At 56.2% G+C, this 256-nt stretch overlaps 1 protein-coding gene across 1 annotated transcript in view; it reads left to right on the top strand.

Moving 5' to 3' along the window:
- smg9 (SMG9 nonsense mediated mRNA decay factor) overlaps positions 1 to 256 on the top strand; it is a 19,405-nt gene that overhangs the window by 4,742 nt on the left and 14,407 nt on the right. The window contains exon 3 of the mRNA XM_048620648.1: positions 154 to 249. Coding sequence (XP_048476605.1) covers positions 154 to 249 — 96 coding nt within the window. The remainder of the gene's footprint in view (positions 1 to 153; positions 250 to 256) is intronic.

Raw genomic sequence — 256 nt, 5'->3', positions numbered from 1 at the left:
CCCTCTTCACCCCCCCACCTTTCTTTCTCTCTCTCTCTCTCCCTCTCCCTCTCCCAGGCTCCTCTCTGGGTGTTGGCTCCTGACTCTCTGCTCTGTTGTATTTGCGCAGTGCGACAGAGTCTAACTGCGTTCTTTTCCCCTTTCCTCCTGCAGCCCATTTTGAGTCCTGCCGTGCTCGACCACCTGATCAACAATGACCGTAAACTCCCCCCGGAGTACAGTCTCCCGCACACCTACGTGGAGATGCAGGTAACTC

Source organism: Rhincodon typus, chromosome 47 (assembly GCF_021869965.1).
Source record: "Rhincodon typus isolate 14 chromosome 47, sRhiTyp1.1, whole genome shotgun sequence".
Taxonomy (NCBI): Eukaryota; Metazoa; Chordata; class Chondrichthyes; order Orectolobiformes; family Rhincodontidae; genus Rhincodon; species Rhincodon typus.
The sequence above is the reverse complement of the archived record's forward strand: the minus strand, read 5'-3'. Positions and strand labels throughout refer to the sequence as shown.